Source organism: Populus euphratica, unplaced genomic scaffold, assembly GCF_000495115.2.
Source record: "Populus euphratica unplaced genomic scaffold, PopEup_1.0 scaffold86.1, whole genome shotgun sequence".
NCBI classification, from domain to species: Eukaryota; Viridiplantae; Streptophyta; class Magnoliopsida; order Malpighiales; family Salicaceae; genus Populus; species Populus euphratica.
This window is the reverse complement of record NW_011499880.1, coordinates 198,523-217,175: the sequence shown is the minus strand read 5'-3', so window position 1 is coordinate 217,175 and position 18,653 is coordinate 198,523. Positions and strand designations below refer to the sequence as shown.

The window sequence follows — 18,653 nt, the reverse complement described above, 5'->3', positions numbered from 1 at the left end:
TTGTGTTTAGTCTAAACAACTCCAGGAATTTTCTTTAAACAAAAATAATTTTTAATAAAAAAATAATCAAATCGGTTGATCTAATAATTATCAAATCACTTTAATAATTCAATGATTTAATTTTTTTTTTTCAAAGTCAGTCCCGAGTCAGGTTTTCAAGACCAGCAATAGGGCATGGTGGTCCAAAGGTGCGATAAAGCCGTGAAATACGTGGCGCCATCAAAAGGGGTCAACAAAACGTTACACGGCTTTATAAAGAGGATCAGGGCGATTAAATGGAAAACAAACATGTATTACTTGCTGAGGATTAGGTGGGCTAGGCTTTGCCTGTTCAAAATTGCTGTTGACTTCTCCCTCACATTTTCTAATTTGGCCGTTGCCTTTCTGCACCTGATTAGCGGGGGGCACGTTACCGTTATGTTTTGGATTATATAATAAACTGGACCCCCTGGGAGAAAATTTAAAAGGCTGTTCAAATTACGTATTTACCCTTGCTGATTAATCTAGAACTTCCACGAGTAATTTTATTTATAAATAATTTTTTTTTGAGGTATTTGATTCTTTAATTCATCTGCACGTATATCACTATATGCATAAAAACAATTCCCAAGTCATCCCACCACATTTAACACTTTAGAAGCTGCAGTAGAATAGTAAATGGAGTTTGGTTTGGTTGGTAAAATCAATGATTTGTTGATTTGAATTATAATTTGGTCAAGTTTTCATGATGAATTTGGTAGAAATTGACTAGATTGATTTACAACCGGTAAAAACATAAGTAAAATTTTATTTGAATTTTTAAAATGTAAAATAATATTATTTGAATTTTTAAAAATCTTAAAATAATAACATTTATAAATTAACTCATTTAATTTATAATCCAAGTTTTAAATCAAGTTGTAAAATACATCGAGTTTATAACAATGACTAATAAATAAGGCTCTGTAATAACATCAAATTTTGTATTTAGACCAAGCAAAGTCGTCTACACAATATCATGGGAGAAAAATCAACAAAGATCCTTAAAATAACAACGTAAATAATAATTATCAAGACTAAGTTAAAACATTAATTTACAAGCCGATTAACATAATCATTGTCTTCTCTACACGTACATATATACCTTTTGTTTTTCTGGGCAATTTGATAAGAACCTCTAATACTAATAAGTAATTACGTGATCTTGAACCAAAAGTTTATCTTCAAATATTCAAGCTAGCATTTTTTTTTAGAACGAGTCAATAGTTTTCAGCTAAGAGTGTGTTTGGTATTATAATAACACATATTTTTTGAAGTTATTAGTTATTAAATTAAATCAAATTTATTTATAAAAAATAGATATGGTCCAGGTATTTAAAAAATTTATTAAAAATCATAATTATTTCTTCTACTTGTATATAAAAGAACATAACTCACATGAAAAAAAAATTTATTTTATTAAAAAACATAGCTATTTTTTTCTCTTCTCCTATCTTGGATTATCTAAATTAATTTGACAAGATTTATAAAAATATTTGTATTATAAAATATCATTTTGGTTATAATAATTGAAGTAACATTAAAATAATTGATTCAAAGGTAAAAAAATAAATTTTTATAAGTAAGTTTTCATTCAAATTTATACAAATGTTTTTTATTTAAAAATATATTTAAATAATTTTTTAATTTATTTTTTATATCAATATATTAAAATGATAAAAATAAAAACACATAAAAATCAATATATTTAAAAACATGTAGCAAGACACGCATACAAAGAAGCTTTAAGCGGTAGTATTAACTTATAATCACATAAAATCAAGATAAAGTAGTTAATTGTAACAAAATATGAATCTTCCAAGGTGATTCAAAGCTACGTGGAGTTGCACTATGAAAATTAACCATGGTGGGATTGACTTTGCCAAGATGCCTTCTCTTTTTTTTTCTTTAGGAAAGATGTCACTTTATCCTTTAAAAAACACCTTAAATATAGTGGTGGAACAGTATGGGGAAAAGATATTATGATTTACAGGGAAATAAATAGTCGAGAGGTCCAAGCAAACCTTGACCTCTACAATGTGTTCTTGAAGCTTGTAACCATCTCGTCCACCACCTTCTCTCAATCTTGCCGTGTTCTTGTTGCCAGAGCCGTCGAGAATATTTTGGCAGCCACAAATATTTTTTCTGGACAGGAGGTAGCCAGCCAAGTGTATAATTGAGGGGGCAGCACTGTCAATTTCCAAATGATTCAAACTTCCCCCTTGTCCATGGAAGATCACGATCCAAGCGACATTGACTCGCAATATCATATAATTATTTGAATTTTCCAAGGACTCTAACTATATGGCAATATATTCCAAGGACAAAAAGACATTCCCTGTCATTTCCGGCACGTTGTACTGTACACAGCCATTAAAACTCGTCAATTATTATTATTATTACAAGCAAGAAAACATGAACATGCCCTCGTTTATCAAGCTTTTTCACTGCCATGCCATTTTTGGCAATGGAAAATGAGATTCACTGGGTTAATGGCTTCGAAGGAGTTGGTTCATGGCGAGTGGGAGATTCATATCCATGTTTTTAAGGAGTTCTATCATAAACACTTATTAAACTTTGATTCGAAAATAGATATGGTAAGATGTACCTTTAAATATGAACGAATATGGAAGATACATTATTCCTTGTCATATATATGATGAACTTATTCGTACGCTCATTTTATGAAAGAAAGCATTCTCTTATGATTATTAATTAATTATGGTTTTGTGATCAAAGTTTGGTTAACTTCTATTTTTAATTAATTGTAGTTTTGTGATCAAAGGATAAGGAAAGGTGGCAGAGATACCATGCCAAAATAGAAGCAAGATTTTTAAGAGCTGTTACAATGTATAATTATTATTTTTTATACAGAGGTTTAGATTTGATTACTTTTTTTATTATTAATTACTGAGAGAATTAAACTTTTTTAAGAAAATAAGAATGTAAATCCTAGTTGAGTTACAAACTGGATTGGTGTTCCATGATGTGCTGCGGGTAGGAGTCATTAGTTTAATAAACATGCATGATTTCAATAATTGAAATAAAAAATGCAATAGCAATAAAGAAACTATCATAGAAAAAAACAAAAAGGTGAAAAAAAGACCTAAGCTTATCCTATTTAGCATCTCAAATTTATAATTTTATTATTGTGATATTAAGGTAACCTTGTTGAAAATAAATTAAATAAAATATTGAAATTCAATTACCATATACCCCAACATTAAAGGGCAAAACTAAAAAAAAATAATCAAAGGAAAGTAACATAAAAAATATCATAGTTAATTCGAGTTAACTCATTAACCTTGTGATCATGAACATATGATTGCAATGACCCCACGTAAATAAAAACAAAAAAAATATGAAGATCAATTCACAACAAATCAAACGTTGAAAGATGAGATTTAAAAAATTCAAATTTTAAGAAGAACCTAAAAATGACCGAAGTAAACTTGTTTTAATAACTGAAACTGTAATCCTGGTTATAAGCCTAAGATCAACCCCATAGAAGTAAAATAACGATATAAAATTCTTGATCACAAAATATTAAGGGATTAAATTGAAAAATAAAGCTATTAAGAAAGGATTAAGAAAAAAAATACAAATAAGAAGAATGAGGATGAAATTTAACATAAAAATAAATTAAAATTAAATGATAAGGGATGAAATTAAAAATAAAATTCAATATAAGAAATGATAAAAAAGGAAATAAACAAAACTCAAAAAAATAAAAATCAAATTTGATACAAAAAACTTAAATGAAGAAATAAAATAAAAGATAAAAGAAAAAAGAAAAAAGAATACAATAAAAAAATTAAAGATAAAATTAGATATAATAAACAAATAAAAGGACACTCCTGTATTTTTTAAAGGAGAACAAAGAGAAAAGCAGGAGTAGATGATAAAGTCCACTAAAATAATATCTCTGATTCGTCACCAATACATGTTTATCCATCGACAAACCCTCAATGCATCGCTTTGAATATCATGATGGAAAGCGATGTTTGGCTTTCAGAAAAGTCTGAACACGCTATCAAAACAAGGGAAGGTTTATTTCACTTGGTAGTAATCTTTTTTTTTTTTGCATTTATTAAAAGACCAAAATGATCTCTTACTTAACTTGAAAATAATAAAATAAAAAAATTCAAATGAAAAAAAACCATGGTTATAGGATTTTTGATGTGAAAAATAATTTAGTCATTTAATTGTGATTTTAAAATTAAAAATTTGAAAGCACCTCCTCTACAACTGTTATTTAAAATTTGCTTTAAGGGATATTTGAGTTATTATACTATTTAAATAAAAAAGTTAAAATATTAATTTGTCTTATTCAGTCTTGCAATGATGCATGTATTGAGTAAAAAATATTAAATTACCCCTCAAACCAAGTTATTTGATTTTGTTTATGAAGGGCAAAACCAATAGTTTATTGTGCAAGTCCATAATAAAGTGTGACGAAATCTATGATAAAACACTGATAATGTTTAGTTTTTCATTAAGATTTTAAATTTAATTTAATGAAGGTTTAATTTACCATGTTTTTATTTTTTACATCTTGATTGAGATGAATAAAAGGAGAGATTATAGATGTTAATATTAATTAAAGAAGATTGGAGTTCTCTGCAAGGTGAGAATTTCAACATCAAGTTCAAACCTTGATTTTTTTACCAATTATGATTGATTATTTCATTGTTCCTTTATTTTTGTTCTAAAGATAGCATTCCATGCACTTCCATCAAACATACGATCTCAGTGGAGCTAGTTCGATACGGTAATAGGTTATGTCATCCAACCAAACACCAGCAAGTTCCATAACGGTAATTATCTCAATCTTTTACTATTTATTTACTTTTTCAAAACCAAATAAAAGCTGTATTTTGTCCACTAAAACAAATAAAAAATAATTCAAAAGCTAATCCAATCCAAAACACAATAAAGAGACCCTCGAAACTTTCCCAACTCGCATCCCCTCATTAATATCTCCCTCTCTCTCCCACTCTCAGCTTTTTCAGGTTCATTTGCTGCTGTTTAGGAGTTTTTTTAAAATATTTTTAATCTGATATAAAAAATATAAAAAAAGATTTAAATATATTTTTTTAAATAACAAACCGTTTCGTCAAAGAAACGAATACGAAGACACTCTCACCACCTAACGTGCACAAAATTTGAATTCATGCCACCGCAAACAACCTAACAAAAAAAACTAAAAAAAAAAAAAAACCTTAAAAAAGAAGCAGCAGCAGCAGCAACTGATAAGTTCTGCTGGTTTTATTTATTTATCTATTTATTTTTGCTTCAACAAGAAAACAGCTTTCACTTTATCTTTCTTTGTTGTTCTTCTCTGAGGTTTGATTCTCTCTCTCTCTCTCGCTCTCTCTCTCCCCTCTTCCTTTTCTTTTAACAAACTTAGCCACATTTTGTTACTTTTTTAAACTTCCTTGTAACTTCCTCTCTTTTTTCCTAAAACCAACTTTGTTTTGTTCTCCCCTCTCTTTTCCACCTCTTAATCTCTCCTTATGTAAAGCCCTTTTGCCTTCAGTTTATGTCCACATTAGTTTTTTTTGTTGTTGCTGCGTCTTTAGCGTCAGATTGGACGAGGTGGCGTTGCAGGAGACAGATTTTGAGTTTCTAGTAACCAATTGTAAGTACACTTGCTTAATTTACATGTTTTTTTCCTGTAATGCTGTCTTGTTTGAACATGAGTTTTGAGTTTTTGAGACAAGAAGTTGTTTCAATTTGAGTACGAGGTTCGGTCTTCTTTATTGTTTATGGAAATTTGTGTTTTAATTTCATGTTTTGATCCAAATTAGGGTTCTTATGCTGTCAAGGTGTCTTAAAAATCACAAATCTTGAGCTTTTGGCATGGATTTTGGACTTCTTTATTGAACAAGAGTTTTCTTTCTTTTTGTCTTTCTCTTTAATATTTGTTTTAATCGCAAAACCCCAAATTAGAAACTTTTGGTATATATAATAATTTATTGCAAAGATGGCATCTTCTTAATTTTTTTTTGGCAATTTTGACCTCATAATCACCGGCCATTAGTTGTTAAGAAGGGAAATCAGGGAGTCTAATTTAAGTTTGGGGACCCCATGTTGATCTTAATCTGATGATCTAAAGCTGTTTTTTTTTTTTAATTTAAAAGTGCTGTCTACTGAATAACAAGTCTCCTAGCTTTTGTCTCAAATTATAGAGTTTGTTGTTGAATCAGGGCTTTCTAGTTTTTTGTTCAGTTTTTGAGTCACAAAAGAAAATCCCAATTTACGTGATTTCATTTCTCTGCAGAGTTCGTGTAATCTTAATTAGTGGTTTCTTCCTTTACCTTTTAGGCCTTGTAGGCATCGATTCCTTGTTGTTAAGGGAAAACCCTGACTGCAGTTTAAGTCTACAGGTCCCACTTTGATCTTAACTAGATGATACTATGGGGTTTCTTCTTTAAAAGTGTTGTTAACCGAGTTCCACATTATGAGTTACTGCCTTGTAATTTTTCAGGATTTGTATTTTGGAAGAAAAATTGGACATAAAAATGATGTTATCAGCGTCACCCGCGGCGGTGACAAGGAGTTCTCTGGAGGAGATGCTGGACTCGCTGCGGCGACGAGATGAGGGTTTGGAGAAGTCCAAGGACCTGCCACCCGCTTTGCCAGCACGTCCTGCTTCTAGGGCAAGGCTTCCCTCGGCTCGCCACTCACTGCCTACAGACTTTAAAGTTGGTTCTAATGGACAAGTGGAGAGCAAAGTGGAGACAATAGTTAGTAAAGTGAAGGGAGATACAAAAAGAAAGGGGAAGGAGTTGGGGTACAAATCAAGGAATTTCGGAAGCAAGAAAATGAGGAAAGATCAAAATTGTGTGGATTCTAATCCATACATAGAAGAGAATAATGAGAAAGTGAATGGGCCTGTCGCGGGTTCAGTACCAAGGAGAAAAGAACCAGAGTGGGATGATAATATCGGTTATTTTATCAAGAAGGTAAGGGATGAAAAAATCAATTAATTTGTCTTCTTTTTATTATTATTTGACTAGATTAACTCGTTTTTTTTTAATATCATTAATAGTTTGGCATGTTTTTGCATGAACGGGAATGCTTGTGTTTCTTGTTATGCATGTTTTGTTGGTTTAGGTTTTGGTTATGATTATATAGTTAGAGCTAGTAATGTCAAGAGTTAAAGAAAGTTTCTTATCATGGGGGATTCATTGGGGCCATGTGTTGCAGCCGGGGATACTTTGGCTCGAGTAGAAGAATATTTCCTATTCTATAATGTTGTATTTCTTGGAAATCTAAGCATCGGATGATGTGTGGGTGGATCATAGTGCAAAAGGAGATAAAAGTGAACATTGTTGTGTTGTCAAGATGAATGAGCATGTATCATAGTGTTCTAGGAAGACATCTCTTATTGTAACAATTAGAGTAATTTAAATTAGGTAAAGTGTTTAGAGAGGCTAGATCTGCTAGTTTTTTTTTTAAATTACTGTGTTTTCCCAGAAGGAACTCGATTTGCTTTGAGAAGATCATACTTTTTTAGTTGATTTCTGTTATTTGTGAGGATCAAAACTTATTATTGTACTCTTAATACCCCCCCCAGAGACTCCGTGTTTGGTGTCTTCTCCCAGATGGGCAATGGAGGTTAGGAAAGATACAGGAAACTTTCGGGGATGAAGCAACCATTTCACTTTTATCAGGAACTGTAAGTTAATAAGCTCCTTTTATCCATGATGCTATTTAAACTTGTACCGGTTAATTCCTTGGTGGATTATACATGCAATAATGTTTGTCATTGTGTTAGGTTGTCAAAGTGTCTACAGCAGAGCTCTTACCTGCAAACCCTGATATCCTTGAGGGTGTGGATGATCTTATACAACTTAGTTATTTAAATGAACCTTCTGTGCTTCATAATATTAAGCACAGATATGCTCAGGATCTGATTTATGTGAGTAGGATATAATTCTGATGGCCATTCTATTGCCTTGCGAACCAATTTTATGTCTCCTTTCTGCTTGTCTTTGACTGGCTCTTGTGTTTCCTTCCACAGAGTAAAGCAGGTCCAGTTTTGATTGCTGTCAATCCCTTTAAAGAAATTCCGATTTATGGAAATGAAATTCTCATTTCTTACAAGCAGAAGGCTAAGGATAGCCCTCATGTTTATGCTATAGCAGATGCTGCTTATAATGAGATGATGAGAGGTGGATGAATCATTTGTTACCTTTTTACAATTTACCTTTGAAGTTAGTATTGCTTCTGAGAGTTCCTTTTTTCTTTCATTTGGCTTCTGTTTTGCAGATGAAAAGAACCAGTCCATAATCATAAGGTTCGTGGTCGTTTCTTTCATTAATGTAGTCTATTTTGGACCTTTTCTTTTCTTTCATTGATGGAGTCTATTTTAGAGCTTTTCTATGCTATTTCCCCTTGGTGTATTTTTTAATTACTTGTGGCATGTTCTCTTGAACTTTTGGGTCTTTAATTTCCCCTTTCATGTTTCTTGAGTACTTGAGACACTCCTGTTGCTCTGAAGAGTCACTTTTAGGGTGTATCTTGCAGTGGTGAAAGTGGAGCTGGGAAAACTGAGACAGCCAAGTATGCTATGCAGTACTTGGCTGCTCTTGGTTGTGGCAATGACGGTATGGAGTATAAAATCCTTCAAACTAGTTGTATACTTCAAGCATTTGGGAATGCAAAAACATCCAGGAATAACAACTCCAGCAGATTTGTAAGTTTTCACCATTTTTTCTTCTTCTTCTTGAATTGGGTACTCCCTTATCTGTTGTTTTTGCAATTTGGTTTATAGATAATTCTCAATTGGTGCAGGGAAAGTTGATTGAAATTCATTTTACCACATCAGGAAAGATTCGTGGTGCTAAAATCCAAACTTGTAAGTATAGCTAAGTAGGATAGATTGTTGTTATTACCCTGCCATTTGACTGTATTTGGGTGCTGACTGACTCGATTCACTCATGTATATTCAAACACTATCCGGCAATGATAATCTTGAATAGTTCTACTAGAAAAGGCAAGTAGATCTTTTGAGTTTCTTAGCTTTTCAGAATGTCAATTAGCAACACCATCCAAATCTGAAATTACAATTTTTCCTTTGACCAGTCAAGAGTAGTTCAGCTTGCCAATGATGAAAGATCATACCATATCTTCTATCAACTCTGTGCTGGTGCTCCTTCAACTCTTAGAGGTACTGTTTTTACATTATGCAACTTTGTTTGGGGTGGAATGCATACATTTTTCATTCTTTTACAGAACATAAAGTTCTAAACAAGTAGTATTGACATAATGCTACTCGGGCTACTATTTTCTCATGTGTCTATAACCATGTCTTCATAGTCTAAATTAGTAGGAAGTGAAGGACCTGTGTGGAAACATCAAAGCCTTGTTTTTTTCCTGAAAAATTCTTGTGGGGAATAAAGATAGTAGCAGTACTTGTTCAAACATGGTTCTTTTTTTTTTTTGAGTAAGAAAATTGCAATCCACCCTCTCTTCCCAACAAAAAAGAAGAAGAAGAAGAGAAGAAGGAGGATCTTGTAACATTTGTAAAGATGTTTCCTAGTGTTCTTCATATTCAATTTTGCTTTGTTTTTCATTTAGACAACAGTCTCTCTGCTCTAGTTTTTATTTTCATGGACCCGTTATACATCCAAAAAATATCTCCTCTTTCACTTTGCTGTGCAGGGTTTTTGGGACTCTGTATTACTGTACTTCCCCCCTCTTAGATTGTTATTACCTCTGACTTGGTGGTTGAAGCCTATAAATCCATGTTGTGCATTCAGATTATGCATATCTTTGTTTTTTTTTCTTTTATGTAATATTCCTGCTTGATTAATGTTTTTACTTATGATGATGTCTTTTTCAGAATACAATGCATTTGCATTTTTTCATAAATTGGAAACAGTTCCTCATTTTCTGTCAAATGATCACATTTTCCTGCTAGATCTTCCAATTGTTTGAACCATCTTTATATGAGACTTTTGTTGGTGAAAAATAATTGTAAGGACATAAAACACACTGAAATTTATTAATGGTCAATCATAAATAATAGCCTCGACTATTTTGGGGTTAAGGCTTTTTTGTTGCTGTCAGTCACAAATTCTCATGTCACTCAATGGCTGATAGTTTTTTGACAGCTACCTTTCTTAAAAAGATAAATCTATTCCATGTGTTCTCTACTTCTATGCTCTAGCCTGCAATTGATTCATATGGCGGAGCATTTCTTGTTTTCTCTGCAGATAGACTGAACCTTAGAATGGCTAGCGAGTACAAGTATCTTAACCAGAGTGAGTGCTTGGTACTTGATGGTGTTGATGATGGCATGGAGTTTCATAAGCTTGTGGTAATTCAAATAATTATGTGTTTCTGTTGCTGTTTTTGAAGTCTGCTGTCACTTCATTTGTATTATGGTCACAAGCATCCATCATTCTTTTTTCTCATCTCCCTAGGATGCCATGGACATAGTTCATATTTGCAAAGATGATCAAGAGCAGGCATTTGCAATGCTTGCTGCAGTATTATGGCTTGGGAACATATCGTTTCAAGTAGTTGACAATGGAAATCATGTGGAGGTTCTCGCTAATGAAGGTAAGATTGATATCATTTTGAGTAAAATGAATTGCCAGCTCTCAGTACTTGCCAATAGCAGACAACACCTTAATTTTTTTCATTTCACCATTAATGGAAGTGGGATTTTTTTTACTCAATTAGCACGTCTTGATTCATCATAAAAAAGGGATAAGTATGACTCTCCTCATAAGACTAGTTGAATCTGTTATTATTTTAAGAGTTTGTGTCCACCTACCACTTACATGAAGAATATTTTCATGGAAAGGGATGGAGTAATAAATCTGGTCCTGGATTTCCAATGGTACTTTGGATGACCATAATCATATGTGCAATTGCATCTTAAGAGCTATCATGCTGAAATAGTATTTGCATGATCAACAACATATGGAATGGTGCTTGTATGTGTGCTGATATGAGAATTCAGATGAATGAGTGGAACAGCTCATTGTGATTAAAAATTGATCTTCAAGCATGTGCACTGCATTACATTCATGACGTGATATCACTTTTATATCATTGTGCCTTTTCTGAAATAAACTGATTCCTTTTCTTTTCCTTTTGGCAGCTGTAGAAAATGCTTCCAAGCTAATAAATTGCAGTGCCCAGGACCTGGTGGTAGCTCTATCAACCCATAAAATCCAAGCTGGAAAGGATTTTATTGCTAAAAAATTGACAATGCAAAAGGTGTGTTTAGTTCTTGATTTGAAAATAAAGTTACCCTGCATTACGCCATCATTGCTGTATATTTACCGGACGATACACATTGATTTAAAAGGCTCTGTATCATCTTCTTCACAGGCTATTGGTAAAAGAGATGCATTGGCAAAGTTTATCTATGCCAGGTTGTTTGACTGGCTTGTGGTACAAATAAACAAGTCAGTTGAAGAGGGTGAGCTGAGTACTGGGAGATCCATAAGTATCCTTGATGTCTATGGTTTTGAGTCATTTAAGGTATATAGATTGTACCTATCTGTTTGATGATCTTTTAGTGCTGTAAACTCGTGACCCTCGTGATAACCTCTTTACATTTTCAGAATAATAGCTTTGAGCAATTCTGCATAAATTATGCAAATGAGAGGCTGCAACAACATTTCAACCGGCATCTATTTAAACTTGAGCAGGAAGTAAGCATCTCATATCAAAGCAAATTCAACTTTAGGGTGTGCTGGTTATAATGGAAGTGGCCTCCATGATGGTGCAAAATGCTATGAATATGCTATTGTTTCATAAATGAACTTATTCTCTTCGTTTTTTCAGAGTCAGGATATTTTCGTATAATCTCTAATCAATGAAAATGAAATGATTATGCTTTGCTGTCTGGACACATTTTTGTAAGAGAGAGTTTTAAAAGCAAATTAAGGAGTATATGCCACCAAAATTGTGGGCCTTTCTCTTTCTGCCACGTATACTGCATGGCTATAGGCATGAAACAAATATGACTTCTATGCAGAATATTGGAACTCCTTTGTTGAAGCATACAAGTATGTAGTTAAATTTCTGTGCTAACTTGTAAGTTGCATATTAAAAATCTTGCGTATTTAGAAACTATGGAAAGATTTACATTTCAGGTCACTGATGCTTTTATCACACCAACTAATTATCGCAAGCCATTCCCCCATTTTTGAAACATGCATTTTTCTTTTGTTCCTCTGATATAAAGTCTCATGGACATTTTGGCTGTATTTTTTGTCTTTTGCTTCCCAGGTTAAGAATTCTTGAAATGTTTATTCAAATTTGTTTGTTTTAAAAAGTCTCATTGACATTTTGTTCATTAATTGAAGGAGTATGAAGAGGATGGGATTGATTGGACTAAAGTTGATTTTGAAGATAACCAAGAGTGCTTGAATCTCTTTGAGAAGGTATTTCAACTGCTGCTTGTTTCTATGTCCTTCATGTGCACCTATAGAATTCTCCTTGGTATATGAAACCAGAATGTTTGCCTTAAACTTAAAGTGGTCACTCTTCAATTATTTTGGTTGTTTCAGAAACCTTTAGGGTTGCTATCTTTATTGGATGAGGAATCAAATATCCCTAATGCCACTGATTTGACCTTTGCCAATAAGCTTAAGCAATACTGCAATGATAATCCTTGCTTTAAAGGTGAAAGAGGGAGGGCTTTTGGTGTTCATCATTATGCTGGAGAGGTGAGTTATATTTTACTTTTGAGAAGTTATGATTTTTTGCACTGTTGAAATTTTCAAGTCAGATTGGCAACTGTAATTCTATGAGGGTTTTTGCTTGTTCTTAGTACTAGAGTTGAAATTAATACATGCATAACAATTCATAATTTACTTGTGAAAAATCATACACGGTGACAACAATAACAAGAATTGACTACAGAAAAAGTTAATTGAAGTTGCAAAAAGGAGGTCAGTAAATACACATCTAATATAATTGAAACTTTTCAATCCTTGAATTGTTCTTGATTGTGCAAATATTTCTTTATATCCACCTTTTCACCATTTACTCATTTATGATTCATGTTTTAAATTTAAATATCAACAATTCTGGAAAAAAAAATTGGAAATAAAATGAAGTTCTATATGATGTGGGACAACTGAAAATGCAACATGTGCTGTATATCCTCTTGGTTATAGTTCTTTCTTCCAGGAATTTCTTTTGATTAAGTAGTCGATTAGATAATCAGAAACAAGTATATTGAAGCATATAAAATCATGTTCAACCAAGTTTTGCAAATTTGGATCTGCTTGGAGAATAAAGCTACAATGATGAAACACTGTTGAGCTTTTATATCATCATTTTATTTGTGGTAGAATGGATGCTAAAAACTTAAAAAGCAAAATTTGATGGCGGAACTCATTTGTTCTATATCCAAAATTTTAATGTTTGTTTACTTGCATCTCAGCACCAAGATAGGTAATTTCTCTAATTAAAATTGCTGTAAGATATTTATTTTTATAGAGGGTACTTTGTACTATATTTAGAAGATCTTTCTCTCTTTTGTTTGAGTAATGTCTCCGGTTGTTAGCTAAAATTACATTTGACTCTGATCTGTTGAAAATTTTATTCCTTGTCTGGGCTACTTGATTCATGCAGGGTTCTGAACATTTAAGTTGATAATATTTAAATAATTCACTAATATTTGGAATTTGATCAGGTTGTATATGATACAAATGGCTTTCTGGAAAAGAACCGAGATCCAATGCACTCTGATTTCATCCATCTGCTATCATCAAGTGGTTGCCAATTACCAAAATCAGCTGGTCTATCCTGTCAATCTGGTGGATTGGAATCCTCGATGCAAAGTGTTGTTACCAAATTCAAGGTAGATGAGGTTCTATTGTTCTGCATAACAACAATACCATGCGACTCTTGATGAATATGGAGATTCTTCTTTGTTTTGGAAGTATGTAGAGGACAAAAATCTTCTGGTATTTTGACACTGTACTGGTTGGCTTTTGGTGCTGCTCTTGAATTGATCACTGAAAATTAAAAACTGTATCCTTTGCTTGGGAAAAATTGGCAATGGCATTGACCATATTTTTTTTATCTGTATTCTTGCAATAATTTGTACTTTGCAAAATCTTGAGTGGTATTTCCTTCCTGTAGAGTCAACTCTTCAAACTAATGCATCAGTTGGAGAAAACAACACCTCACTTCATTCGCTGCATAAAACCAAATGCTAAGCAGTTTCCAGGCCAGTATGAAGATGATCTTGTCTCCCAGCAACTACGATGTTGTGGTGTTTTGGAAGTTGTGAGGATTTCTAGATATGGATATCCTACTCGAATGACACATCAAGAATTTGCAGGAAGGTACAATAAGACACAAATTTCTCAGTTCTCCAATAACTTCTCTTTTAAAGTTTATATTTCCTATCATAACCCCATATGTAATCTAGGTATGGTTTCCTGCTTAAGGAGACAAATGTATCTTGGGACCCACTAAGCATGTCAGTTGCTATTCTCAAAAAATTTAATTTCTTCCCTGAAATGTATGAAGTTGGTTACACCAAAGTGTACCTTCGAATGGGCCAGGTATGTGCTGGAGTTATTTTCACTGTTGTTAATGTTTTGTTATTTCCTCAAATTTCTTAATGTTATGTTATATGTTATTTCCTTGAATATGTTGTTTATGGATTTTGTGTGCTTTGTTTAAATGTCCAGAAGTTGCAATTTATTCTTTTAGCACAGGCATTAGGGGTGCATTTTGCAAAATCTCGAGAGTTGTATTTAATCAATGGATTGTGTTGATATTAAATAGTAACGGCTCAGTCTAGGAAAAAAGTTTTTAACAGAAAGTGTTTTATATATAAAATATGAAAAAAAAATTTTTTGAGTGTTTTATACAAATAGTGGTGTGCAATGACCAAGAAAAAGTTCTGAGTGCATGGCTCTTTCCAGTGTTATTTATGCATTTGATGAGGAGCCTAAAATCTGTTCAGAGCTTGTCAAGCTCTTCTCTTCAACAGATCCCAAGCTTTAGCTACTTTTATAATATTGATTTCTCAAGCTCTCAGATCCAAGCTTGAGCTACTTTTGATGAGGTTCCCAGAGGGAACAAACCTCAATTTTGCTTGCTTGCTTTGTGCCTGGTGCAATATATTATGCTATATATGGATGCTGTCATTGTACTGGTTAGCTTTGATTTCTGCAAAGACTTCTTGTGCTTCTGGCCTTGGTTGGTTGTTTCTTTAATTACTGATTGATTATATGTATTCCAGTGACGAGATTAGAATTTTTATCAGAAAAGGGAAAAAAATGACATAAAAAAATTGCAAGTGGCTGGACAAGTAGGGTTTGTGGCGCTCATCTCTGCTCTTGCATGGAACTTTTTTGTGTACTGTTACCTCCTGTGTACAATAGTAACACTGTTACCAATTAAGACTAAAACATTGCTGAAGTCACACATAACATGACTGATGAATCTAATGCCTGGTGAAGAGGTGTTTTATCCAGGAACCTGAACAAATTAGTTTGATGCTACTTCTAGGAATTGATTTGAATGTAATTGTTTTTGCTTGTAGCAAGATTTTCATGTTTGATTGGTTCCCTGGCATATCATATTGTTGACTCACAGATTGGGAGATTGGAAGAGCAGAGAAAACAATTTCTGCAAGGTATTGTTGAGGTTCAAAAGTATTTCCGTGCTGGCCAGGCCCGTCAACATTTCCGTGAACTCAAACAAGGAGTGGTGATGTTACAATCATGTAATGCACATTTCCTTCTAGTTGTTTTCAGTGTCTCATCTGGGATTTTTATTATTTGCTCTGTAGTCTTGTTATTCTCTAATTTTCTGGACAGCTTTTGCTTTGCACCATACTAATACAAATTGATTTCTCTGTTTTTTGGAGTGTTTTGTCCTTGGTGATCACATGTGTTTTTGCTATATGACAACAAAATCAGTTGTTTTGGCCACTCTCAGCATAGTCTGTTCCTTTGGGATGGATGCTGAGGGACCTATTAATGATTAGGTCAGTATTTTCTGCTTTGCTTTTGATTCAGATTACTATTGAAATGCAGTCATCCGTGGTGAAAACATGAGAAGGAAATACAATCACATGATAAAGAGGCGCACAGTTAATGCTCCTCTAGCAGTTGATGAAGTTGATGATCAGCTACTGGCAGCTTTATATTTACAATCTGGTAAATGTTCTGTTGTTTATTGACCAATTTTCACTTTTTTCCCTAGTAGATGTAATATTCTAACCATTTGTTTCTGCAGTAATCCGTGGGTGGTTGGCTCGAAAGCAGCTCAACAGTATGCATAAAATGAAGCAGTTAACTCATGAGAACTCAAATTCCAAAAGAAAACCGGGCAAGAAGATTTCAGAAGTGAAGGTACACATTGGTGTAATTCTTACGTTTCAACTTGATTTATTCTTCATTTTCCCCACCTGTTGAAATGTTTTGGTGGTCACTAGCTTTCCCAAATATAACATACAGAAGTCATACATTTGGTTTTTTGTGTACACACGTGCAGTTTTAAGTGCTTGGTATGGATGGCTGGCTCATTTGGGTATAACATTGGTGAAATTATGTTTTTCTATTCCTGTTATGATGAGATTTCATGTATGCTCTGTTTACATGTGTGGCATTTAGAAGGGCCTTTTTTTCCTCTGTTTTTTTCTATGCATATCAAGCATCTCTAAAGTGTTAAGAAGCTGATTTCAGCTGTTTGTCCAGGTCATACCACAAGAGCAGGTTGACATTCAGGCTTCAATTTTAGCTGACCTCCAAAAAAGGGTTGTTAAAGCAGAAGTAACAGTTGCACAAAAGGAGGAGGAAAATGCTGCACTGAAAGATCAATTGCAACAGAATGAGAAAAGATGGTTGGATTATGAGGCAAAGATGAAAGCAATGGAAGAGATGTGGCAAGTGCAAATGGCATCATTGCAAGTGAGTTTGCTTGTTAATAGTATACACATAACTAAGTGCATGAATCATATGCTTTATTGCGGTATGTATTACGGGAGCTTAAAAAACAGTTCAAGAACTGTGGAGAAATTAATTATAAGTTATGGCTTCTATATTGAACTGTCGTTGTATTTCACTAGATATGTAGACTAGGCAGTGCTAGATTGTCAATCAAAACTGGTTTGAACATGTCCTTGTCCATGTTAGGCATGTTGGCTATCCATGATGATCTGCTAAATAAGCAAGGGACTGCCAATGATGATTAGCTTTAGCTGGTTTAGTCCCACTATAGAACCATGAAAGGTTGAGGAAATGTAAACTGTATGATCACGTTCTTGAAGTGAGCTGTGTCTTCAATTTTGAAATGTTGATTGAATAACTTCTCATTGCAAACCAAGAGAAGTTGAGAAGGCTACTTCAATAAATATCTTCTGATGGCTGAAGTGCTGAAATTTGTTGGTGATTGGGCTCTGGCTCAGGTCCATGTCTTCAAAAGAGATCAAAGCCTTTCTTCTACCATGTTACTGATCCTCCCCACTGTGATCCATCTCAAAGCCAAGAGTTAAGAAATTTTATTTTTTTGGTATGCGAGAAGCAATTTCTTATGGTTGCTGCTGTCAAAAGCTTCAAATGCAATATGTAGAAGTAAAAATGCTGATCTCTTATTAATATGTGTACACAAAAACACACATGACTGGCAGGCACCCATTAAAGGGTGAGACCTGCAAGGACCTCATTAGTCATTACCTGACGAGATATTCTGTGAATCTGTTGCAGACGAGTCTTGCTGCAGCCAGAAAGAGTCTTGCAGCTGACAACACTGCAGGCCAACCTGGAAAACTGGATTCTTCTACATCACCTCACTATTATGATTCTGAAGATTATGTTTCTACGGAATCTCGAACTCCTGGTGGGAACACTCCCAGCATATTTGCGAATACCTTCCCTGATTTAAGAGCAGTGAGAGAGAATAATGGTCCTCTGCATGCAGTCAGCAATCTTACAAGGGAATTTGAGCAGCAGAAACAAAATTTTGACGACAATGTCAAAGCATTAGTTGAGGCAAGGGCTGGGCAATCAGCTTCCAACATGAATCCGGATGAAGAGCTTCGAAGATTGAAACTAAGGTTTGAAACATGGAAGAAAGACTATAAGGTTAGATTAAGGGAGACGAAGGTAAGGCTTCACAAACTTGGGCATGGAGAAGTTGATAGAAATCGTCGAAAATGGTGGAGGAGATAGGCACAAGAGTATCAAAATGATCCAGTTTATAACGCGATCATATTTGGGGGGGCATGGAGAAAGTTGAAAGAGAAGCAGCAATTCAAGAGCAAACAGTGCTTCCAAGAAGCTGCTTCGTTTTCAATTCTGGATGTGTTGCTTTAATTCTAGCTATGGAAACAGCAATTGGTGTTCATATTTCGTGAGGATAGTGTAGTGGGGGAAATTGTATGTCTACCAATTTTTGTTGCTTGGTGGAAGGATTGATGGTCATGTGAATAGCTAGCTGGGTTTGTTCCAGCCCCAGTTTCTTATTTTTTTAGTTTAGGTTAGTTGTATATCTTATTATGATAGATGCAAGGACGAACTGGGTAGTACCAAGTGTGAAATATGGAATGAAAGTAATTTTTTTCCCCCTTGGAAGCATCATCATAGTCCTGTTCTACTTGCTGTCGTTGTTTTGTTCTTACAAATTCAAAG

The 18,653-nt window shown here is 33.7% G+C and overlaps 1 protein-coding gene and 1 long non-coding RNA gene across 2 annotated transcripts; one reads left to right on the top strand and one right to left on the bottom strand.

Annotated features, from left to right (window-relative positions):
• Window positions 1-5,160: 5,160 nt before the first annotated feature.
• On the top strand, window positions 5,161-18,616 carry LOC105129153 (myosin-2-like). Its single transcript, XM_011031100.1, has 25 exons — window positions 5,161-5,659; window positions 6,509-6,986; window positions 7,601-7,702; window positions 7,802-7,945; window positions 8,048-8,198; window positions 8,296-8,323; window positions 8,554-8,722; window positions 8,821-8,884; window positions 9,009-9,022; window positions 9,112-9,196; window positions 10,245-10,348; window positions 10,455-10,593; window positions 11,141-11,259; window positions 11,374-11,526; window positions 11,610-11,699; window positions 12,357-12,434; window positions 12,561-12,719; window positions 13,694-13,861; window positions 14,146-14,351; window positions 14,438-14,573; window positions 15,616-15,745; window positions 16,059-16,181; window positions 16,261-16,376; window positions 16,722-16,934; window positions 17,730-18,616. The coding sequence occupies exons 2-25, from the start codon at window positions 6,543-6,545 to the stop codon at window positions 18,192-18,194; spliced, it is 3,600 nt and encodes a 1,199-aa protein (XP_011029402.1). The 5' UTR covers window positions 5,161-5,659; window positions 6,509-6,542; the 3' UTR covers window positions 18,195-18,616.
• On the bottom strand, window positions 14,478-15,609 carry LOC105129152 (uncharacterized). The gene is made up of 2 exons (XR_843011.1): window positions 14,647-15,609; window positions 14,478-14,611 (listed from the first exon to the last, which is right to left on the bottom strand). It is a non-coding gene; the product is annotated as an uncharacterized LOC105129152 (long non-coding RNA).
• Window positions 18,617-18,653: the final 37 nt, after the last annotated feature.

Coding starts and splice junctions, on each gene's coding strand:
- LOC105129153 (XM_011031100.1), top strand. CDS start 6,543: ATGATGTTATCAGCGTCACCCGCGGCGGTGACAAGGAGTTCTCTGGAG. Junction 11,700..12,356: donor TATTTAAACTTGAGCAGGAA/GTAAGCATCTCA, acceptor CATTAATTGAAG/GAGTATGAAGAGGATGGGAT. Junction 16,182..16,260: donor AGCTTTATATTTACAATCTG/GTAAATGTTCTG, acceptor TTGTTTCTGCAG/TAATCCGTGGGTGGTTGGCT.